The sequence below is a fragment of the Zophobas morio genome, unplaced genomic scaffold (assembly GCF_036711695.1).
Source record: "Zophobas morio isolate AGI-343-1 ecotype UQ-CSIRO unplaced genomic scaffold, CSIRO_AGI_Zmor_V1 ptg000019l, whole genome shotgun sequence".
Classification (NCBI taxonomy): Eukaryota; Metazoa; Arthropoda; class Insecta; order Coleoptera; family Tenebrionidae; genus Zophobas; species Zophobas morio.
This window is the reverse complement of record NW_026972124.1, coordinates 1,205,132-1,225,903: the sequence shown is the minus strand read 5'-3', so window position 1 is coordinate 1,225,903 and position 20,772 is coordinate 1,205,132. Positions and strand designations below refer to the sequence as shown.

Sequence of the window (20,772 nt, the reverse complement as noted above, 5' to 3'; positions counted from 1 at the left end):
ATTTGTTGGATATACAACAGCTGTCGAACTTGCGCTAAAATTTTATGATTTTATAAGATCCATCAAAATTTTGATGACGCCATCTCTATTTCTAACTGCCTATACTGCCCCCTAAAAAGTTTGACACTATTTTTACTTGCCGCCCGTAAACTTGGCTAGTGTCATGACCCGTAAAGTGCGAAACAATAGGTTTCTCGTTTCCGTTTGTCTGTCTGTCGTCTGTCCAGATTTTTATTAGACAGATAATCTTCGAAATTACCGGCCGACTATTTCTAAAATACTCCTGAAATCAGACAGACAGAAGTGGGAGACCGATATTTTCTTACTGTGCGAGAAAAAACATGAAATTAGCCATTAATTAAATCGACCTTGTTGCAAGAAAAATTTGATGATGATTTGAGGTTAAGCACATTCGGTGATATTTTAGCACATTTTTATTCAAAGTTGTTGTTGTTGATTTGGCAAAAGTGGAAGGGAAAATAGCGCGCGAAATTTGAAAAAAAAGAAATTCAAACGCAAGAATGTTCTAAATTTCACATTTTTTTGCAGAAAAACTACAAAGTGGGGGTTGTAATAAAGACTTTTATAAACTGTAATTTAATATAAATGTAAATATAAATACAATACAATAAATACACAAATACCTATATTACAAATAGACGAGCAGAGAACACGAAATCATGAAATTATTAACGAAAATTTTATTATTTCACAATTTTATTCGTGTTTGTGCACAGGAAAAAGAAAAGTGAAGTGAGTACTGATGAACTCTCGACATTTTGATAACAAACTGTTTGTATATTTGTAGTTGTAGTAATTATTATTTTACAATTTTATTGCCGTACAAAAATTTTATAATGCTTTATTTTCATTATTAATAGTAAAAGTAAAGCATCATAGAATTTTTGTATAGCAATAAAATTGTGAAATAATAATTACTACAACTACAAATATTCAAATAATTTGATATGAAAATGTTCATCAATCCTCAAACAAATACCAACTTTATTTATCACTTCCATTGTGTGAATTGCCGTTGCCGTTCATATTCCAGTTTTGGAACAGCGTGTCAGTGTTCATGGTTTTATTTGCGTCATTTTAGGATCTACAATGACCCACTTGTTAAAGTATCCGTTTGTTTGAAAGAGTTGAAGACAGTCACTACGGCAAACGTTGTAGAGTGAATTACTATAGGCCTTCGAGCTCGTCAAAAAAATGCTGCTCATTACAATATCCAGAATATGCGTTCGCACGTCATTTTCACGTTTTTAGTAACCCTACGGAAAATCGATGGTAGAGGTGACGAGATCAACAGAAGTGAAAGACTACGACTGCTGGATTTGACAAGAAACGAAAGCGCTGGACGGGTACGAGCCCGAGATTTCGGCAACGTCAATCATTCTATCCAGACTTTACCAATAGTGATTAAAGCTGTAGCCCAAAGAATACAGCACGTGTCTTATAGGGAGTCCAAGCTGACTAGAATTATACAAGATAGTTTGAACGGTAACACCAAAACCGGAATGATTGCCACGTTCTTGCCAAGATCAGGCTCTTGGAAAGACACCGTAGCCACACTGGAACTAGGACAGCTAATCTATAGTTACAAGACTTACGTCAACGTCGACAAAAAGCAGGTCAATTGATTAACAGAGGTAGATGATGAGCTGGACAAATTGAATTCTGAACTCGTCGCCGCTGCCAAAAGATGCGAAGGAGTTTTCGTCAACAACCAAACCTTCGAACAAATGACAGACGATACTAACAACAACAACCAAAAAGTTCTCGAACTGGTGGGTAAAATCGCCGAATTAGTGAACCACAAGCGTTCGATCGATTTGCAGTATCGCTCGCGACCACTCTCCTTCCACAAAAAGGGATTCCCTTGGGATACTTGTATGTTTGTCTAGCGGGTGTATCCCCGGCACGTCCAGTGCTCTGAATGCCTTGATAACACTCCTCAAGGTTTTTCGTTGCATCAGCCAAACGTGTCTGTATGTCAACGTTCCGGTGCACTTGATTCTGCGACAACTGCGTGAGAGTGCCATCCATTCGACCCAAAATCGGCAATGATTTTTCGACTAAATTTTGTCGAGCTGTGCTGACCAGTGACGATCGCCCGATTTGTAAGACATCGCAAAGTTCCTAAATAGCAAATAACTTAACCACGTACCACAGTTTAATCCGACTTACCTCATTTCTTTGAGTTAGATTTTCCTTGACGGTTGCTTCAATTTGCTTGACGCTTTTGGTGTATAGCGCTCCGATCTGACTCTGCTTGAGTGTGCACGAGACATTGATTAGACTCGGCTTGTTGCAAAACATTTTTTATTTTCACCATTGAGGTATTCAGGATTTTGCGCGGCTAAAATAAACATTCAACCGAATACTAGTAAAATTATGTAACTTACTTGCTCCAAGTAATGATTGATGGATTCTCGTACTGGTGCTAGGGCCATATTCGCGTTTCGCTCTTTTATAGCTTTTACTTTAGCGATGTGTGCTTCTAAAATGGCGTTTACAAATATTGAAAAGTCTTGGTAGAGCTCTACCAAGACTCCTTTATTTGTAAACGCCATTCCAGGAATTTCGCGATGTCTTACAAACCGGGCGATCGTCATTGGTCAACACATCTGGACAAAATATACTCGAAAAAACATTGTCGACTTTGGGTCGACTGGATGGCACTCTCACGCAGTTGTTGCAGAATCAAGTGCACCGGAGCGTTGACCTGCAGACACGTTTGGCTGATGCAACGAAAAACCTTGAGGAGTGTTATCAAAGCATTCAGAGCACTGGACGTGCCGGGGATACACCCGCTAGATAAACATACAAGTATCCCAAGGGAATCCCTTTTTGTGGAAGGAGAATTGTCGGGAGCCATACTGCAAATCAATCGAACGCTTGTGGTTCGCTAATTCGGCGATTTTACCCACCAGTTCGAGAACTCTTTGGTTGTTATTGTTGTTAGTATCGTCTGACATTTGTTCGAAGGTTTGGTTGCTGACGAAAACTCCTTCGCATCTTTTGGCAGCGGGCGAGTTCAGAATGCAATTTGTCCAGCTCATCATCTAACTCTGTTAATCAATTGACCTGCTTTCTGTCGACGTTGACGTAGTCTTGTAACTATAGATTAGCTGTCCTAGTTCCAGTGTGGCTACGGTGTCCTTCCAAGACCCTGAGCTTGGCGAGAACGTGGCTAACATCGCGGTTTTGGTGTTACCGTTCAAACTATCTTGTAGAATTCTAGTCAGCTTGGACTCCCTATAAGACACGTGCTGTATTCTTTGGGCTGCAGCTTTAACCACTATTGGTAAAGTCTGGATAGAATAATTGACAGTGCCGAAATCTCTGGCTCGTTCCCGTCCAGCACTTTCGTTACCTGCCAAATCCAGCAGTCGTAGTCTTCCACTTCTGTTGCTCTCGTCACCTCTACCATCGATTTCCCGTACGCTTACGAAAAACATGAAAATGACGTGCGAACACATATTCTGGATATTGTAATGAGCAGCATTTTTTTAACGAGCTCGAAGACCTATAATAATCCACTCTACAACGTTTGCCGTATTGACTGTCTTCAACTCTTTCAAACAAACGGATCCTTTAACGAGCGGGTCATCGTAGATCCTAAAATGACGCAAATAAAACCATGAACGCTGACTTATGACAAACGAACCTCAAAACCATATTATCTCGGAATACATCATGAACTTCTTCGTTGTGGATTTCTGCAAAAGATGTTCTGACGGTGTACTCAGTCCGAACGTTGAGTATGCTCAACTCAGCAGAAAGACCCACCGATTCGTCCTGAAGTACGAAAAAACGTTTTAACTTTTTAATTGCTTTACTTGTGCATAGATATTTCTATCTTCCGATTGAGAATATACCGCCCACAACCACAAAATTCATCAAGTGAGTTTAGCGTGCATTTGTTACCATTTTTAAAATTAGAATTACAGGCGTTGTCACTTTTATTAATACCTCAAAATTCCTCATGCAACAACCATCATATTAAAAAATTAAGAATGACCAAAACCAAAACTTAGCGACAGTAAAAATTCTGCATCTACTAACGGATAAAACACATTGACGATAACAAATTTTAACAGTACCCATAACGTCTAAATTACAACAACAATCAACCTACCATTCTGGAATTGATGTCTGCACCCGGTTTGATTTCACCAAGCATCGCGTGGGTTTTGCCAGTTCCGGTCTGCCCATAAGCAAAAAGGGTGCAATTATAGCCTGCAACTACGTTGTTAATCATGGGAGCGAGTGTGGCATTGTATAGCTCCGACTGGGTAGTCTCGGGTCCAAAAAAGTGATCACACGTGAACTTTCTTTTATTCACCCCCTTTTTCAACACTACTTCACGGGCCTGTGCTGCATGGACGACGTTGAAGCATTTTTGTTCTTTTTCCCTTGGGTTGAGAGGCCTGCAGTTTTTTGTTTCCATTCAGATAAGTTACTTTTCACGAATTGTCGCACTTACCTTTGGAGTAGAAAAACTTTTACCGGGGTATTGGCCTTCTTCTTTTGTGAACTACCTCTAACTTGTTTGGTGACTGTGAGCCTGATGAACTTTGAGCGTTTAAAATTTAAAGGTAACAGGAGAGGTGCAGTAAAAACTAAAAGTAAAAAAGTAACGACAGTCAAGGCCAACCGAATAGAATGAAAATTTCTACACGCGGTGTCGGATTGGCCCGCCCCGCTATCCGGCGATCGCCTGGGGTCCTGAATCACTCCAAAAAGTAATGTTATTATTTAAAATAATTTAATTTTTTTAATTTAAAAGATATATATATATATATTACGAATATAGAAGTATATAGTTTATCGCTGTTAGATAATAAATCTGTTGCTACTATACATATAAGAATGCATAAGTTCCGCATTTTTTCATCCAGTATCTCATTTTAGGGTGTTTTTTTCACGGAATTTTTGCTGTTAACTTGGTTCATTTAGTATATACTACATGCTGATTTTGACTTCTTTGAGGTATAATTAAACTCTCATCATCAATCAAAAAATACAAAGTGTCCAGAAGAGAAAATTTAAAATTCAGAAAAACAAAAACTTAAAGATATTTTTAATTTCTGGGAAACAGAACGTAAAATAACAAAAATATTTAGAGAAAGTTTAAATTAATGATAGAAAGGTCAAATTTAATTTTGTTTAAATTTTAAAAAGAACCCAGAAAATTGTAAAAGAACAAGTTTACCAAAGTCCTATTCGTAATTGTGAAGATTTAAAAACCAGAATTAGAAATGCATGTGCTGCAATGACTTCTGAAACACTTGCCCGCGTCCGGTTGTCTTGCTTAATTCGCATCGAAATGTGTGTTGTCCAGGAAGGAAGGCATTTTGAACAGTACTTACGTTAGTTAAATTTATTTAATTGTTCGATTTATTTATTACATTTCTTTGAATTAATATGTTGGTGTTTTTGTTTAATGTTTCATTTGTGAAATTTTGATTGACGTCTTTCAGAAACAGTGACAACTAGTAAGGAGAGTACCTACGTTGATCCTAAAAACGTATGGGTTTATTTTGGAATCTAGCAACAATTGATAGATGTATGTTGTGTTGCATTGAAAATTGGTCAGGGTCCCGTTATTATAATACTCACCCTGTATAATAAAATTAAATCAATTATATTTTTGTTCAAATGTACTCTTATTTTTAATCAACAGATCTTTTATTCAGAATGTTTAATGAGTAGTATACCGTAGTCCAAATTTTGCACACCGATTTAGTGGAAAAATTTCACTTTTGAAACGTTGTCTAACAATCTTCAAAAAAACCTCGGATATCGATCTCGACGTGCTGATTCCAAAAATATAGCATATGTATGGTCACGGAGCAATATTTTGGAAATATTCGGTTTTAAAATGAAATTTTTTTAAAAATTAAAAAAATCGGGATATTTCAATGGGCAATTCTTCAAAAACGTATTTAGTTGAGTTCGAAAATGGTCGAAAATGGATCGAAATTTGAAAAAAGGCGGAGTATTAGAAAAAATTCACTTTTGAAAAAGTTGTCTAAAAATCTAGGGGGTTTATGGTAACGGAGCAAAATTTTCGAAATATTCGGTTTTAAAATGAATTTTTTCATTTTAAAACTCCAAAAATCGCGATATTTCAGTGACCTATTCTGGAAAAACGGTTTTAGTTATCGTAAAAACGATACCGGAAGTAATTTCTAGAGCTTGAAATCTCCAAGAAAATGTATTCAGTTGAGTTTCGAAAATGGTCGGAAATGGATCGAAATTTGAAGAATTGGAAAAATTTCACTGTTGAAATAGTTGTCTAAAAATCTTCAAAAATGTCTGGGATATAGACTTCAACGAACTGATTCCAAAAATATAGCGTGTTTATGGTAACGGAACAATATTTTCGAAAAATTCGATTTTAAGATTAATATTTTTAAAAATTCCAAAAATTGCCATATTTTAATGGACAATTCTGGAAAATTGTTGGAGTTATCGAAAAACGAGGCCGGAAGTGATTTCTAGAGCTCGAAATCTACAAGAAAATAATGTTTAAAAAAATGCTGCATTTGGTTTTTAGACCTTGCGTAAAATCTCCTGCCGACGGAGCTTAATAAACGTACTCGTTTAACTATTCCATTTAACATAATTAGAAAAGTTTGATAAAAAACTGTGCTGCGCAAAGGGACGTTTTGAAAAAAACCCGTGTAGCAGATATACATGGACTGTGACATTTGATTGTTAATGTTGGCAACATGACGTAATGTTCTGAAGATCACGACTTGACTTTTCACGTTTTAGTAACTCGACGCGGCGATCAAGAAAGGTTTAATTTGAAAACGGGAATGACGGGTACTATAGAAGCTAATAGCGAAACTTGTTAAGCAAAACGTTCGAAGTTTCTTTATAATTCTGTATCAATCATTAACTAATATCCTTATACAAAGCGTCGTCGGTGCAAAGCTTGCGTGGAATATAAATTACCGAGTTAATTTTGACCGGATGCTGACACAACCATGATTATGAAATCGGCACTTTTGAAAAAAAACAGTATATGGAGAGGGAGCAAATATTTGAAATCGGAGTGAAAAATTACAGTTTGTAAACTTGAGACAATGTGACTGTTCGAGTAGAGATAGCCGTAATTAATTGATAAATTGAAGACGGTTGGAGTTTTATAACGTAGTGAAGTGCTGAAATTGCCTTATCGAAGTTATGAGCTGACGGTAATAAAAAGTTATCGATCACCTTGATTAAAAATTTCCAACTATAATGCTGTGGGAAAATTTGAAATTTCCCTCACATTTACTTAGCTGTTTTATAAGTGCGGGGTATTATTGTCGGCGAACAACTCCACCGCAAGCCCCGGCCAATTAAAATTCCCTAAAGCACTGACCTTTCTGGTTAGAGACACATATTCCTGTTATTACGGCAATTTTTTATGCGAAGGCTATTCCCAGGCACTGCGGAGTTGTTGCTGATGATTTGCCGGCGCATTCGACAACGCGGAACTTCCTTCTTGCGTTACGACACCCGAGAGTACCGGAATCTTACGCGATATTTTCGCCTACTCCTGCCTACCCTACTCGATTAATAGCAACAGTATTATTTCAATAAGTGTTTAGATTCCTGAGTGATTTATCGACACTTTCAGGTAAATCATCTTGGAGCCCTTGTTGGCTTAATTGATATTAGTTAGAGCGCACAAAGTTTTCCAATAAATCGAAGCCGATGATTTACTGCCAAAAATGAACGCCCAGATCGATGTAAGGAACTGAGGGTGCACCAAACGACATCGTACCCATTCGTGTTGTGCATATCGCTGTTCTTACGACAACCGACGATCTATTTATGTCATTTTATGTGCTGCTTTATATCTCCTAAATACGGATAATACAATGACGACAGTACTTGAGGAACACTAGAGCTTTAATAAATTCGAACATTCGATTGCGGCGTCCGATATGTTTTGTTGGAAAATCGACTTTGTCTGGATGTAAATACATACATTTATTAAATACACATCCGCTGATACCATCTATCAGAAAAATAATCCCAAGTCGATACGATGACTGCTTTCCGAAATATCCGAGTCGAATCATTCACAAAAAATGGTAAGCTGAAACCATTTTATTTGAAAATTATAAGGAGTTGCGAAAGTGGTGAAAAAAAATGTCAAAAATTGAACTTTTGGAAAAGTTCCCAAAAAATCCACGAAAAGTACAGGTTTCGTAGTGGCGATTTTGAAAAAATCGTAAGCATTTTCGAAGAACTACGGCCGTAAAAAATTCTTTCATTCGGTTGCTAGCGTTAAACTATAAACTGTGACTATCTGCATTAAATCAATGAACGAACAATGAAACATAATAGTGAGCATCGCCAACCACGCCCACTCTCCAATTTTCGTACGACTAGATAGAGCGCTTATCGCCGATTTTTACGTATTTCTAGAGATTCGAAAACATCCAGAACGACGCGTTATAGTTTTACGGCATATCAGTTTCAATAGACCGTGAAAGCGCGTGGGAATAAAATGCCTAATAAGTAGACGAATATCGAGTAGTATCGTAAAGGTAATTTTTTCGATCGTCTATTAGACAATTATCGAATGACAGAAATATATCTCTATGTCGTTCGTCGTACATGTTCGGACCCGGTGACATTAATTTGAATAATATTTTTGGCGTCATCTACCGTTCTTTATCGGAAGGTTAAAATTAGTCCTTCTCGGTTGTCGCACCATCAAATCATTCCTGCTCGGGCCGAGATAGCAAAAACCCACGTCGAGTGTTTTTTGAAGAAGTTATTAATATCAGCCCCGAACGGAAATGAAACTAGAAAAAACGTTGAAGGTTAATTGCGTTTGTGATCCTGACCTTAAAGCAACTTGAAGAGATTCGTTAATTTCTGTTAGCAGTAGAAAAGCAAACAAAGCAACAAATTGGTTCGAAAAACGCAAATATAGAAGTAATCTCATTTTCCAATTTTCCTGTCCGTAACGCCGCTCCGTAATCACAGTTCGCGTTTTCTTCATTAAATCCTAATTGAAAACAAACGATTTTAAAAAGTATTTTCTATTAAGCGATCGCCATCCGGGAAATAGAATTTTCTCGTGCATCGTCGGGTCGACGACCGATAAAGGTCGTAATTATACATTTCAGTGCATTTACATCACGCATTTAAAAGAATCGAGCTATAACTAAGAGAACAACGCGAATCTAGATTCAATCAATCACCATCTCACTTCATATTATCAATCACCCTCTTTGCACTTAAACGCCGGCTTGTGCTTGCCTTTTTATACACTTTTTATACAACGTGTCCTGTTCTAACCCAATTTCTTCGCTCTCTAATCTTGATTGAACTTCTTTTTATACTGTTACGAGCAGGAAGACACCATTCAGTACTAGGAAATTGCATTACCCAGTAAAAAATTAGCACCAAATTCTATGAATACTAATTATGGTATTATATTACCTTAACTAGAGGGCAGAATGTCGCCAAAACCGCCCCGCCGAGATAACGCAAAAAATATGTCTATACAACGGAAGAAGAGAGAATAATTGCGCCACAACAAAAATGCTCTTAATCTAATCAAACCGGCTTATAAACTACCGTAATTAATTACTTATCTCAACATCGATCTGCGACCGAGGGCTACCCTAATTTATCGATCTGCGTAAGAATTTCAGAAATTTTTTTTACGCCGATTTTCCGAACGGTTATTCGTCTTTCTGTCGTTCGATTAATTAACGCAAACGGGAACGTAAATTTTGAGTCGACCGCTCTCCCACTTTTAGAAAAATTTAGCCAACTTGTATTTACATCTATTTATAGAGCGCACGTAAGTATTGACCGTCCCGAGATTACGTTCCTGCTCCTAAGGGAAGAATTTATCCCTAGCCTTTCTGTTTGTATCTCCAGAATTTATACTTTTACGTCGAAGCGTGTGTAATTGAAAAAAGAGCACCAAAGCCTTCTCATTATTAACGATTTGGTGTGTTTCCTCCCTTTGGTATTTATTTTTAAATGATTTAGCTCAAATTTTTCGAAAAAATATCTCCTTCCTTTCATCGAGTATGAATGGCGAACGAGTTCTTTCAGCGCTGGAGCATTAAAAAGTGAAATGCTCACCTTCACCGGGGAAAAATTAATTAGAGTTATTAAGTTTTGCGTCGTATTACAATATGTATGATGCGGAGGAGTGATGGTATTAAAAAATTTGCATTCGTATATAATCCGTCCTTTAATCGGGGTCTTAATAAAAATCTCTCCTAACAACTTTTTTTAGTGGCTTAGATAATTTAATTAGAAAAATTGTGGTGAACGCGTAAAGAACGTCGTAAGATTAGGGCAAACGTTTTCACATATCTCCTTAGGAGGATCCTCTTCGCCTCATACAATAATAATAAAAGATAATCGCTTCTAAACGAGAATTAGCTCAAAGCTAAAAAGTACAAGAGTAAAATCCCGTGAGTTATTAAAAATTAAATAAAACCAATTAAGGTAAATGAGCAGAAAAGAACAAGAGACGGTAAAGAGCATTCTTAAGGACTCGACCCAATTTTTGCGGTTTTCTTGTTGTCCGCATTTTTCCGTCGAGAAAATTTAGATATGTGAACGACTTCAGTTACCGATAAATTGTACGGACGAAGAGCAATTGGTTCATAGGTCAAATCCTTAAAGCCCTTTGGAAATCTTCAACGACCAAGATCCCGGCCGGAGGCTCAAATTTAAAAATACTCCTATCACACTTCACGTGTCTTGCGATCGCTAAATCCGGTTCTCGTTAATTAGACCTAGCTAGTTTAGGTGCGATTTTCGTTGATAAAATAAACAGTCAGTTGTTGACTGACAGTAAAATAACAGTAAAATTAAATGCAATCGCGTTATCATGCTAAGCTGACTTAATTGACAATTAAACTATTTAATTGGTTTTGGGTAACTAGTTGTAAGTGACAAAACAATAATTGCGTTAGGGCACGTCGCCATTATTGGACTTAAAACAGTAATTTCTGTCGAAGCGCTGCTTCAGAGGCATGAATATTAAATGCTTTTAGCTAAAATAGCGGTTAAAACAGTCGAAGGCACAAACATGTAACTGAAGACAACAGAAACATCCATACTTTTACGTCCATTAGCCGATGGTTCGCTGACTTATTACAAAAACGCACAAAAAGCGGGTTTACAAAGATGTTTACAAGACGGCTCGACTAATAATATATATATTTTGCTTAACTTTTACATTTTCTAACGGACCGAATATAGTTGTTACTGCGCATATTCGCTCGAGTTCTAGCACATTTCGAATTTCGACAAGAACTCGACGAATTTTTACTGGATTTTGGTTCTTTGCGTTTCCAAAACTGAGGCTATTAGATGTTTTAGTGGGTCTGGTTAAATAAACATTAAACATCACGCATGACGTGTGGTTGATTACAGTAAAAGAACTTTCGAGGCATGTTCTGGTAAGACGGGCTCTCTTCTGTAATAGATTAATGTAGAAAGTTTTCACTTTACAACGGTGAAGTTGGACCATTAGCTTGTAAAGTGCGCTCTTTCACAAGCACGTTCGGTGTCAGTAAATAATCAAGTTTCCGTTGGTGACATTCGGAACAGTCATAATTTTTCACCTTACACAATACGGGGACTATTCAATTAGGTCGTTACGGCTTAATCCCGGCGATATCGATTTTTGCTCAATCACTCCTCCTAGCGATCCCCTAAGAAACACTAGAATTCCCCCGACGTGGTAACATTAACCCGAATTTTATATTACCTTGAAAAATATAATTAAATTATTTAGCTCCGATGGCAGCGTAATGTGAAAGAAACACGTCTTCACCACAATTCTCGTCGACTCCGGATTTTAGTGGATACGTGTCGGAGATAGAATTGAATTATTGAAGTGAAATTTTGAATATATATTGACTCGTGTGTCTCTGAAAGATTTAGAAACGTCACCTAAATCACCACTCGTTCTCTAATTTGCCGATGTCGGTCTACGGAATAATCAATTTTTTTTTTAGTTTTGCTGTACTTACTCGCCTGAACGTTAGAAACAATATCCTAAATGAGGTTGTTGCGGGATGTATTCAGGCCACGGAACTGTGCATAAAAGCAAATTGTTTCCAAATAAACGCTCTTTGTCACGAACAAAACAGTGGAATATGTATGAGAAACCTGTTGTCATCACTTACTCATTAATAACACAGAGTTCAGGAAATGAAACGGAATTGACAAATTAGCGCCAGACTGCTAAAACTAATCGCCTCGATTGGATCACGAGTGGATCGAAAAACGCGCCGAAAGCACTAGAATTTATACCTCGTTCAACAACAAAATAACTAAGCGTTACATAACGTAGGTATTATGTATCAAATTATAATACAATAGGTAAGTTCTTATCTAAAAGTCAGAGAACAAAAGGGACGGGAAACGTCAACGAAACAACGTTCGACACGTGCAGAGAACAATGCACGAACATAGTTTGAAGCGGTTGCGACGGAATTGTCAGACACCGGACGCAGATTCCAACTTCTTGAACCATTTTTGGGGGATTTTTATACAACATCTGTAAACGGTGCTACTATTTACTTAATTTGAATTAAATACAATTATCGTTGGTGGTGGTATCAAAAACGGTATACTACATCTTTTCAACTTAAAACTCTCGCAGTTCCTTTTGTTACTTTTTTGGCGTTTCGGTTAAACTCGGCGAACAATTCCAACAATAACAATCGCCATGCCCGAGCTATAATATTGTATTAGCTACTCGTGGGCGCATATTTTCGCAGCAAATTATAATTTTATCTTGTTTATGCAATTTTCATGAGCTGTTGAAAATGTGCCAGATTTAGCAATTTAGTTTGAAGTGGCAGCGCAGTGGGAATATTTTAACGTGCTTCATTATTTTATCGAATCTTTTTGAAAAATAAATCTAGTACGTTAGCGAACTCGGCAAACTTTTATAATTACATTTCTCTGATGTGTTTACGGCGAGGAATTTTTCATGTTCGGAGATGTTTAATTGGAAATTTCTCGAAGATCGACCTTCGGCATGTCTGCGGCTACTACATTTCGGATCTACGGCACTCACTACGTGACATCATGCGTCTCGAAGATGGGAAACTGACCCGAGAAACGAATGTGCTAACGCCTACTGCCAAATACCGAAACGTTCGTCAAAGCATTTGTTACCGTTCTAGAGAAAAAATAACGCGAATGGGGACGGGAGTATGAGTTAAATCAAATTGTCTACTAAGTGTACTTGTGACATTTGCTAAAGCACGAATTCGCGTGGCGGGACTAAATTAGCATCTAATATTTCAAAAACGACACGGCGGTCATTAAACGGGCAATTATTTCGATGAAAAATCGCAATAAAAATTTTACAGTTAAATTCTATTCCTGGAGGGTACAGATATCGCGACGTTTGATTGTTTGTGCGTTTTTGTGAATTTAGCATAGAATAATCACATTTTTAAAGACGAAATTGTAAACGTTCGAAAAATACGGGCGTTCGAGAACTTATGTTGGGTTTAATTTTATTGCTATTATCCCTCGAGCCATCGGAACTAGGTAACTTGTCCTCAAGTACACCCCGAGGAATTACAGTTTTCGTTTCCGTAGTCGGCTGCCTGAAATTTATAAAAATACATAAATGCGATAACCGGCGTAAATAGCAGAGGAATTACTTCGTTACGCAAAAAATTGAAATTAGGAGAGACAAAGCGAAAAGAAACGAAAATCGTATTTGTTATTCCGAACTGATCCTGTTTGTTTTCCCAGCTTTTGAGGTTTATTACAAGGAAATATTTTCATTCCGTGGATTTTTGCATGCATTATTAAAAAGATTTCGACGTACGAACGTACGCCCTTTATTTACTGTAATCGTTGATATTCATGCGAAGTAGATAAGATTTTTTCCAAAGTTATTTATTTATAAACAGTCAATATCGCGCGACTGGCTCTTTTCCTTTCTCCGTTACCTTATTTCAGGCAGCATCTTTCTAGATCAGACACAAGAGCACGCACCACCCATAGGAGCAATGTATCCTTCAGCACTTGATATCATTTTTTGATGTGATTTTCCTTTGTTTGCGGTGTCCTTTGAACATATTTGTGCCGGTTTTATTACAAAATAAATTTGCCGTTACCACGAGGCATATGTATAAAACAAAATAGTCTGCGCTTGAGCCATTTCACTTTATTATTGTTACGTTTGCTTTCACGTACACAAGGGAAGGAACCTCGTTGCCATTTTTACAATATAACGTACTTTGATTAAACCTACATCTAATTAATTAGCTTTCTCTTTTAGACAAAATTTATACATAAGCATCAAAGGCTGCCATAACCACTAACGTTATATTCTATATTACACGACCCACTACTGATGTTAACAGATTTAATTACGTATCTTTATTAAATTGTTTACTGCGACGTCAATTTTCGCTAACTTATTCAAGCGAAGAAACAAACGACCCTGCTGCAGCCCTTTCGACAAAAAATTAACCCGCCTTTTTTTTCGGCAAATATTTTTTTATAATTAAACTGCTTGGCGACAAATACATGCTGCAAGTAAACACTACGCTTTATTCTCGTTATGTCGCTCGCTGCTTACAAAATCTGTTCTATTAGCATACGCATATTAAAGTAAAAAATATTAAGCTTAAAACCGCACACCACGCTTTTTCTCTCTTAAGTCGGCGTAGCGAGATGCGTTCACGACAATCTCATTAGCAGAATTAGTCATTACCCGTCGGAGAACTTTGATATATCCCGTCATATAGGACCATATCAAAAAGAAAAAGAAAAACTGAATCATAATTTTGCCTTAAGAGAAATTTACCTTTCAAGCGATTTTCTTTCACTTGCATAACTTCCAAACCTTATTCCTTCTAGGTCAATTTGTTCAGAAAATTGGATGATGATGCATCAAAAAAGATCCAAAGTTCAATTGTTCGAACCGTAGAAAGCTGCGTTTAGATATTTCGAACTGTCAGTTTGGTCTGGCGCATCCACCATAAATACCGTTTGAATACTTTCGTGTTTTCGTGGCCCGATGTTATTACAAATATATATGTATATTATACGTATCGTTTTTGCGTTACAAGTGTCGCTAGAGGCGACATCGACGATGCTCTGGGGAAGGCTAAATTTATGTCGGGGTAGTATAGGTGTGTATGCGATATGGGTAATTAAAATGTAGGAAAGGTGTTCTTTCGTCGTCGTCGAAATTTGTCTGAATTGTTGGCGCGAGTGCGTCACGATTTTCGATACGATATCGTTTAAATCTCGATTGAATTTGGGGAGGAAAATAAATTCAGTGTTGATTTCATTTGCAACGACAAGCCTGTATCTCGATTAAAACACAAACACGAAGAAGCATCGGTCCGAATATTTACAAACGGTTTAACTAACACGCCAAATAGTAGTGTGCTCGCACAAATCAATCACGATCTAGGCAATAAGCCCTACTGCCAATAGTAGCACCTGCGAGAATGATCTGCATTACGATTAAATACGTGATCGTGTGAGACATAGTTTGGCGAGTGTTATTAGAATTATTATTACATGGCCGGAGCGTGATTCTTTCGAATTAGGTTTTTCGCCCGGAGTGCTCCGGTTTTTATCAAAATTCGCAAACAAAACCGGTACTGGGGGAATTAATGCAAATAGAAGAGGAGGACGCGACAACAGAGGAGAAAAACATTACAAAATCTTTTCTTTACGGGCTATTTATTTAAATGTTAATAGCTTCTGATAACAGTGTAGCATTTGAATGTTGCGTTCAGTTTACATAATCAATATGAATTGGTCCATGCAGAGAAGATAAAGGGAGTTTCCTACATTAGAGTGTCCATTCGGTTGATTAATTCTCTCGACCAGAGGCTCCTACTGAGCACCTAATCATTGTTTTAATTCAAAGTTGAACCCGATTAGGAACAATGGTCGAGAAAAAAATCGCGTCGGCTTGTTGTGTGTAATTAAGCAATTCCGGTTGGTTAAAGTTTAAGTGGGCAAGTGATTTTTCTCCGTTAGAGCAAAATGTTGCTAATCGATATTGATCGAATAAATCTCTCGACGTCGGAATTCGGCATCTAACCGCAATTAATTGCCATGTTCTGCAACTAACAATGGACTAATAGAAAATATTTTCCCTTTCGACAATCTGCATTAGTAATTGATGGTACTCCTCGCCTTGTCTATCCGTTGCACTCCTTATTTGTATTCTATCATTCTAAGGGATTGGCTCGTTCAATTCTACTCGAAATCTCATCGAAAATGAATCAATCTGTCGGCCGGAAAGCAACGAACAGAGGTAGCGGGGCGTCCTCGAAACGTCTTTGCCTTATCCGACGTCATCCACGGAACTGCATAATTTTTACTTATTCCTCTCGTTCCGTCGGCCCCCATTATCATAAGAAAACTTCCTTGTTTTGTCTCTTCTATCTTTATTTCCAATCTTATTTAACTTTTCCCCGCCCGGACGATGCGCATCCTTTCAATTCGAGACGATCGAGCTCTCGACGCGAATTAATTGCCCGAGCATTATTATTTATAGCCGCGGAATATGAGCAATAAAAATTATTTACTTCCCGACGACCCTCGCTTTCTTCCATTCGAAAAACGGCCCCTACAATTTATCAGTGCGATTTCTTTATAAATCCAAATAAACGCATTGCCGACTGAAACAAGCGCGCTTTCTTATTGGCTGTCGCATATAAAATACTTCCGCAAAGTTGGACCGCAGACGAACGCCGTCTGTCTTTGACATTAAATGTTAAATTAGCCTAGTAAATTAGACTTTCTTAATATGTATTCAGCATAAATCGTTCCTTCCTTCTTAACAACATTTTTCTCCTTTAGCTCTCGTTTTTCTTCCTCTCTCGGTGCCGCTCGATACGGGTACGACACAAAAAATCTTCCTACTTGCATGGTCGCATCTGCGCAAAATCTAAATTTATGACGTCGTGCACAAAAACGAAGTCGTCTTCATATAAATATGATGAAATAGATAAAGACACGATTTTATTCAGACGAGTAAATGATTCGAAATTGAAAAGTTATATTTAATACAATAAGTTACAATAGAGGAATAACGAATGCATTTATGACGTAATTATATTTGATATTTGATACGAACAATTGACTGCGGTGAATTTCACGATGAGTGGTCAGCAATTTAGTGCGCTATAAAAAAAGTCAGGCGCAACAAAGAACCTAAAGTTTACGACGGACCTCTTGCAGTCCCTTCAATTTGTAAGCACGATAAGGCAGAGAATCGGTTTGGGAGAAGTCGGTTTCAAAATGAAATTAGAAAATGCAACGGTTGAAAAAAATCCTTCTCTGATCTTCGTTTTGTAATATTTTCGTGATATTATTTCGGTTAGTGTGACGTCGGTAACGGAAATATTTGCATTCCGAGCGCCACGAGTGCGAAGTTGAAGAAGTAATGTGATATAAATGCAAATATAAACCTCTATATGTATATAAAAGTTTTGTGACGGGATAACATCAATCGGTGGTAATTTTGTGTAGTTCATTTTGAAAAAGGCGTTTGCTCATGTTCATAACGCCATTATTGCCGAGGATGAAAATTCGCGAGAGCATGGGACGTTGAATTGGATTATATAGTGAGCAATTCGCACACAATTTCCTACTTCCTTCCTTACATTCGAGAAATCAGAATGAAAAATAAGCGTAGACGACAGTGCGGAGTGTCGGAATGCACTTCGGAATCGTCAATTTAGAGCGTAGCCAGAAAACTGGGTTATTGTCTCGCAATTGCGCTAATTTGCCGGTCGATTTGTTGTGGATGGTTTCGGGGGCATTGCGGGGATAATTTAATCTGCGGAAGATATCCGGAAAATCATGATCGATGGCTGCGATCTGTTAAAGCTGACATAAATTAGTAAGAATAGGAAGCAGGTAGGTGGAAAACGGTTGCCCTTAACTCGGTGTCAGAGGATGCTATTTAGTCAGAGATGCCAAGGGAACGGTCAAGAAGCGTCTAACCTAAAAAGAGACGGGATATAAACTTGTCTAAGCGCAGAGGTTAACAGGATGCATTTGTCAACCGTCTAGACGCACACTTTCCAGTTATGCTTTTACATAAGCCAATTCTATTTCGCACACCATAGAGCATCCTGCATAATTTAAACTCACAAATTGCTACGCGGATTTAAGGTGGCTCTTTTCTCTTTCCGCGTTAGTTTGCGCCATAATCAAACTCACTTTGTTTTATAACAAATGACTTAATTCGCCCGCAGACAAATGGTTACGCATTTAACTATCCCAACCTCTCATGCGCGTACCTATTTCAAAAGCATCCGTCTAACTTTTTACTTCACTTTGCCACGAACAAACACGAAAATGAGGAAAAAAACACTTTTAAAAAATGTAGAAGGCGGTCGGGCGTTCCTGCGGAATGCACCTTCCCAGGTAATAATAATAATAGAATGCGGGATAATCGTGAACAAAAGATAACGAAGCTCTGCTGCCGATCTTGTTAAATGAAGAGGATTCCTACACAAAATTTACCCCGTCTGGTCGTTGACGTCGTCGGCATGCATGCAACCAACCGACCGCCGAGCAAATGCACTCTAAACAAAATCAGCAACGAGACGAAGAAGTAACAAATGCGACTAACATTTTTTTACTTAAAATCCCCAAAGCTGGAGTTTCCTCGCTCCGAAAAACAAATTTTAAGAGCGATTATAGATACAGATTAGGGTTTCCATTCAGAGCCGAGAGAATTAATTTTGGTTAGCAAAGATTTCGGCGTAATTATGAAGTTGCTCTTAGTAGAGCAGGGCTAAACGAGTGTTTGAGTAGTGCAGGTTATAGCAGAGAGTAGTTTCGCGAGTGATAAGACCGGCACTCTCTCATTAATTATTGAGGGGCGCGTCCTGCCAACAGCAGCGATGGTTTTATTGATTGAAAAATGTGCAAACCTCTCCTGTGTTGCAGCTTCCAATAGAAAAGAACTTTATAATTCATAAAACTTCTCCTACAATTATGTGCCTACAAAAAACCTCAACTTCTAGCAACTTCTGCTCTGCATAAGTGACAAGAACTTTTATGATGATCAATTTCGACAACGAGACGTTCCTTTCATTAAATTTTCAACGAGGCACCACATCCGGCTTGCACGTCCTCTAAAAATGTCTCGCCAGATTTGCGCATTTAATATTCCATTGATTGTACGATCCTTTTAAAACAAGATCGTCTTCCAAACTTGGAATACTTTTCGCAAAATATATGGCCGCAGGTGGCGCTTGTATTTAAGATATGCACCGAACCCGAGAGAATTTGTGCTAAAGTTTTTCCAGCAAATCTAAAAGTCAACTTTGTATTGTAAATATTACTTCTTGTTACGTGTGCGCATGCAGCGATCGCACAAATTATTACATCAAAAAGCCAAAAAAGCTTCGAGGAACGTATACGGTTCTTTTTTAAATGATGTAGTAAATATACGAAATTAAAACGATATACTCCGAACGCTCGAAGAGATATAGCGAAGAGGGTATGTTGAGGAGTTTATATTTAGAGGGCTGTAACTCTCTTGTAAACGCTTAACAAGAAAATATTATGCCCGCGTTTCGGTTAATCTTTCTCTGCAGGACTGCACCGCTAAAGTAACTTTAACGCATTTATTTGCTAAGATAGACTCTGCGTCAAACAAACTACAAGAAGAAGCAACTATTTTATTATTATTTGGCGAAATTCTTTAACCCATAACGACATCCTAGAGGTTTTTTTTATAGATACAACGAACGTCTCTTTTGGAGGACCAGGATTTTCATACTGCGAAGAGAAAAAGAGATCGTTATAAAAGGACCGAATTATTTCGAATGTTTTGCTAATAACAAGAGAAACGAGTAAGTTTCGTTTAAAAGGGTCGCCACTTCTTTTCTCAGTTTTCGAATAATGGAAGTAATGATGCCAGTTTGCTTTATGTAGCGTCGTGTCTATTAGGCCTATTTTTCCCGTGCCATTCATTTCCTATTGAAATATGTGATCTCAAAAAAGTCATTCCGTATCCGGAAAAGACATTACAGGCAAGCCGAATCGGTCACGAATTCTGTCCAAGTTAAATTTGCTCCTAAAGTCTACTTTCGTTTGTCGCCATTGCACTGAAGGAACATCAATAAATCAACTAAAAACCGTTACGTTTTGGCTTAAAAGTGGCGTGGTAAAGACACACGTCGAAAATATTCGTATTTATCGAATCAATACGAACTGGAAAAGATCAGCGATAATGTAAAAGCCAATCTGTAATTGCTTCTAAGTGAGGTGTTAACACAAATTTAAAACAGTACACAGTTACGGTTGATAATAAATTTTATGGCTGGAATCTCGTGACGTGGGGCCATTATGTAAAAGAGTGTAAATCTTCTGAATTTTAATACGTGCACAGGAGCGATTATTCAGGTAATTCACAGTAATAATGCATCTGTTTGGAATAAAAAAAATCAAGCAAAATGAATCAAAACAGGTTTTTGAGTTAGTCGCCTTTTTAACATAAAGAGGATTTGCGAATTTCATCAAAACTGCATTCAGCTCTTAATAAATAATAAACAGAGGCGCCGTAAAGGAGGTTTAGTTGTCTAGAACTGTTGCACTGACATGCTTAATTATCTTGTGAAGCAGCAGTGGAAATTTGTAGCAACTTTCGGCAAGACAAGGGTACACGTTCGCATTGTCAGACATGATTGATAAATTCGAAGCGATCCTTGTAAATCGCTAACTTATTCAATTTGGCGGAATCAT

The 20,772-nt window shown here is 37.7% G+C and overlaps 3 protein-coding genes across 12 annotated transcripts in view; 1 reads left to right on the top strand and 2 right to left on the bottom strand.

Annotated features, from left to right (window-relative positions):
- Window positions 1–20,772, bottom strand: part of LOC135131219 (pancreatic triacylglycerol lipase-like) — a 173,906-nt gene that overhangs the window by 113,588 nt on the left and 39,546 nt on the right. The window contains exon 1 of one of the 2 annotated variants that reach the window (XM_064058835.1): window positions 4,148–4,248. The exons of the other annotated variant lie outside the window; for it this stretch is intronic. Within the exon in view, the coding sequence (XP_063914905.1) occupies window positions 4,148–4,224 (77 nt within the window). The 5' untranslated portion in view covers window positions 4,225–4,248. Of the gene's footprint in view, window positions 1–4,147; window positions 4,249–20,772 lie in introns of those variants that run through there. 2 annotated transcript variants of the gene reach the window in all.
- The window catches only part of LOC135131212 (agrin-like), a 147,729-nt gene that overhangs the window by 90,541 nt on the left and 36,416 nt on the right, over window positions 1–20,772 (top strand). The gene's annotated exons all lie outside the window — the stretch shown is intronic.
- LOC135131226 (uncharacterized) lies at window positions 948–3,512 on the bottom strand. 4 transcript variants are annotated; one of them, XR_010280898.1, is made up of 3 exons: window positions 3,383–3,512; window positions 2,412–3,298; window positions 948–2,365 (listed from the first exon to the last, which is right to left on the bottom strand). XR_010280898.1 is itself a non-coding variant. In XM_064058851.1 (3 exons), exons 1-2 carry the CDS (start codon window positions 2,619–2,621, stop codon window positions 2,231–2,233), a joined length of 345 nt encoding a protein of 114 aa, XP_063914921.1. In that variant the 5' UTR covers window positions 2,622–3,512; the 3' UTR covers window positions 948–2,145; window positions 2,194–2,230. The 4 variants fall into 4 exon arrangements, 3 of the variants coding, with proteins under 3 accessions (XP_063914921.1, XP_063914919.1, XP_063914918.1); XM_064058851.1 differs by having other exon boundaries at window positions 948–2,145; window positions 2,194–2,365; window positions 2,412–3,512; XM_064058849.1 differs by having other exon boundaries at window positions 2,412–3,512.